Genomic DNA, 4,109 nt, shown 5'->3' on the forward strand with positions numbered 1-4,109 from the left:
GTGACCTGAAAAGCGTGGGTTCTATTTTTAGATTGACGTGGAAGTCACGCATCATGGACCAAAATTAGTTATCATGATACTTTTACTTTTCCTTAATCAATCCGTGTATCAAAACCACAACCAATCACGTAAATTAGTCCAACCGGTGCAAGTGTGGCTTACACGGCCTAAAAATAGGTCAAATATCTTCCACGCCATCAGCTTAACAGAAAAATCATATGATCAAATACTTAGAAAACATGTATAAATGATAATATTTCTAAATTTATGCCAATGTGAAACTTGAAAACTTCTGGCCCATTTTAAATCACACAAAACATTAAAGATGTAAAATGTATTTTTCATCGTCAAACACTAATTTTTAACAAAAAAATAGACATTCATCTAATAAAAGCGCTCATGAGTAATGGTGTTTTCTTAAAAAAAAAAAAAATCAATCCTAAAAAAGCTTGTAGAAAACCATTCACCACAATAGTAGGATAATAGCACAATTATTGTAAAGGGCACAACATTTATGGGGTAATTCGAGCACAAAATTATTTAAAAACTGGAAAGAAATAGCTGAAAATTTAAGAAACAATCAGTAAATCCAGGTCTGACTGAGCTGAATTTTCTGATGGTACAAAGCAAAACCGACAGCTACAAAGTTTTAAGTTCCTTCAAAAGCTGCTAATTAAACACTTGATTGAACGAAACAATTGAGCTCTGGCAAAACATATACAAATTGCATGTCTCCTTCCAGTCTTTGGTTAAATCAAACTTCAAGTTGTTGTTTTGCTGCAATCTACATCATGCCATGGAACCCGATCGAATCCAGAAGTACCGCCTTTATCTGATCCGGGTGGACGTCTTGGCCTTCCTTGCATTGCTGAAAGATATCGAGAAGTTATGTTGTTAAACAGTCGATATTAACTATTGACTACGTTTCAAGATTTCTGATAACGTAACATGTTAGATTGTCTGGTGGGAGAGCATTACCCTCCTTACCACTGTTAGGCGACTATAATACTAGTGGGATGCTTTATGAATAAAGAACTGATGAGTGTAACGAATGATACCTCGGCACGGAAGACATCCATAGCAAAACCATTGAAACAGCTGATGACGGCTTGCTGGATGTCTAACCCAAGGTTATCCAAAGTTCTCATGGTTGAGAGCAAGAGACCTGGCCTTCGGCCGCAGAACATGTGGATGTTAACTGCTCGTCCTTCTCGCAGCCTAACTTCAACCTGCATATAATCATCAACATCAGAACAGAGTTGATCTAAACCTGATCTAAAGTGAACAGAATTACTCGTTTCCCTTTGCGTTTTTAGCAAAAAGTAAAATTACTAGAAAAGTTTCGGGATGTTAAGAGTAAAGTCTAATTTGTACTATTGGATTGAGGAGGTGCAAAAAGAAATTTCCAAGCATAGAGGATGTTACCCTTGCAGCTTGGCCATTTGGGCTAGGTAATGAGCTGGGGCAAAGTTCTTCCTTGATACGATTTGGCAGAGTAGCCGGAGTGGGTGTCAAAGGGTGGAAAGTATTTCCGGTAGGTGTCAATGCAGATCCAGGAGGGATTGACTCCAGTTCATTGTGGAGGTTGTTGATCCTCTGCAGAAGTTCCTTCAAGTACTCAATTGCATCCCCAAGGATTGAGGCCCTGTCCATCTGATATCACATGCCGGAATGTCATTCAAATCATACAATATTCATGAAACACAAGAAAACAAAGCTACGAAAGCGTTTTAGTAGATCCTCCAAGTAGCGACTTACTAACTAATCTTTCATCTAAAATGGCTTAATGTTTGAACGTGAGAGAAAGTAATGCCATCTTAAATTGAAATCAAGTAATTTGGAGCGTTTTAAATGATGCTACTTGTACAACAAATGAAAGGGCTAAAAACAATTTGCTAATGAATTTTTAGGACCTGATGAATCACCTAAAACATAACATCATTGCATATTCAAATTCACGAGAAAATTGTGTAAACGATGTGAAGTAATTCTTACTTTGCTAATCTTCGGAACAACGGATCTCAGCATGTACAGCCTATCATTGAGCTTCTTCCGGCGGCGCCTCTCAGCCATCAGATTCTTGGCAGGCAACCCTTTCTTCTTCCCCTTATGACCCCCTCCTCCACCGGTAACAGTGCTATTTGCATTCGAGCTGTTCCCACCATTCTTGGCACCGTCATCAACCTTAGTGTTCTCAGTAAACTCATCCGAATCATAGTTCAAACCCGAACCATCGAAACTCAGATCATCGACATCATCGGCGCCGCTCATTTTCCTCTTCTTCTCATTCTGCACACCCATCTCCCTCTTCCTCTCATCCCCTTCATTCAAAACCAGGCCCCCTTGTGAGCCCAAAACACCCAAATTCCCTCCACCATCGCCTAAGTTTTTCCGAAGCGCTGCTCTTTTCTGGAAAAGAGTTGGCTGGACTCCCACAGAAGGGAAGGATTCAAGTGGTCTCAGTAACTTAGGCCTATTGGGAAACAAAGCATTTGCCGAACCATCATCCACACCTCGAAAACCCGAAAAATTTGAACTGTTTTCAAGAGCTTGAGGCATGCGGGTAGTCGAAAACTGTAAATTAGAACCCAAATTCTGAGCATTCACCTGGCTATTCGAGCTTAAATCATTGAATCCAGATAAAACCCCACCTCCCCTGTTCATCATACTCGAACCGCCACCCGAAGCTTGAGTGTCAAGAAACCCAATGTCACAGCCCAAATCGAAGCCGTGATCCAAAGGGTTGTTAGGAACAACATTAAGCAGCGAAGACAAGTTGGGATTTTGAGGCATGTAGTAATGAACCTGATTCGGGTCGAGATTGTTGAAAACCGACGACGACGGTGAGCAGGAGGAGGAAGAGTCCACCGGGTTGAGCAGCAAGCTTTCTGGGTCGGCAAAGCTCGGCGAGAAGCTGATGTCTCCGACATCTGAATGGCCCTGGATGCTGTTATTCGCCGCCATGTACCAGTCGTCTTCAACCTCCAGCATCGACTTGAAGGTAGACAGAGAAGAACCCATCTCGTCCTTGTTCTCGGTGTTGCCGGCGGTGGCGGTGGCGGAGGTTCTAGTCCAGGAAACAGAGTCTCTGTCCTCCCTGTCGTCCATCCAAACACCACCGTTCAGCCTTGGCAGCATTCTGAAACGGGTTTTCCTTTCTGGGTTTTTCTCGGGAAAGAGACAGAATCAGCAGAAACCGAAAGGGGTCGATTGAGACTGAAGGAAAAACCAAAAAGTGAGAGAGCTTTTAAGGGAGGAAGAAATGGAGGTTGCTGAAGGAAAAGGGCATAGCTTTATGGCGATTTCTTGACACGATAGCCTCTGGAGAACGTTACACTGTAATCGAATCTAATCTAATCTTATCACCATTTGGATTTATGTGATGATTATTACTGTGAGAGAAAAAAAAAACTGAAAGCTTTGGAGATAAGCTTTCATGGCGTTTCCTTCCTCGTTTCCGGTTCGGCTTTTTGGAGAACTGGGTTTTCTCTGCAATTCCGGGATTTGCAGGAGAAGCTCAACTGGTTTTGGAAGGTGGATTGTGTGAGGTTTGTAGGGGTTTATGTGAGTTCTAATCATGGCATTTGGTATTAGAGGAGTTTTATATGAACGTTAATTGCAAATTTACAGGTAATATTTCACACGTGTTAGGGAGAGCCTTCTTTCTCCCTCTAAAATTTGTTTTTAGTTCTTCAATGCAATTATTATTATTTTTTTCAAAAATAAGGTTGAATATTTGTTTGGTGTTAGCACCTTTTTTTCACCTCACTCTTATGCGTTACATATGTCTCATATGTGTGTTAAGCTAGGTTATTAAAATATTGTACTGACGTTTGCGACTGCTAATATATGTTTCTTAACCATGTCTTGTTTTGACCATATTTGCACCATCCTTCCAAATTGTAAGTTTTTCTGGTGTTCCAACTAAATTTCTTATCTCTTAAGTAATCGTTATACTCTTATGCACCTAACTCTTATGCGTTACACATGCCTCACATGTGTGTTAAGCTAGGTCATTAGTACTTTGTACTTATGGTTATGGCTATTAACGTACTTTCCTTAACTTGATTAGACTATATAAGCACTTTCCCTTCAAATCATACGTTTTT

General features: G+C 40.7%; 1 protein-coding gene across 1 annotated transcript; it reads right to left on the reverse strand.

Annotated features, from left to right (window-relative positions):
* Positions 1 to 515: 515 nt before the first annotated feature.
* LOC103454894 (transcription factor ICE1-like) lies at positions 516 to 3,114 on the reverse strand. Its single transcript, NM_001294038.1, is given in 4 exon segments — positions 516 to 868; positions 1,059 to 1,229; positions 1,426 to 1,653; positions 1,996 to 3,114. Coding segments are annotated over 4 exon segments (1,596 nt in total). The 5' UTR covers positions 3,109 to 3,114; the 3' UTR covers positions 516 to 784.
* Positions 3,115 to 4,109: the final 995 nt, after the last annotated feature.

Source organism: Malus domestica, chromosome 14 (assembly GCF_042453785.1).
Source record: "Malus domestica chromosome 14, GDT2T_hap1".
In the NCBI taxonomy this organism is placed as follows: domain Eukaryota; kingdom Viridiplantae; phylum Streptophyta; class Magnoliopsida; order Rosales; family Rosaceae; genus Malus; species Malus domestica.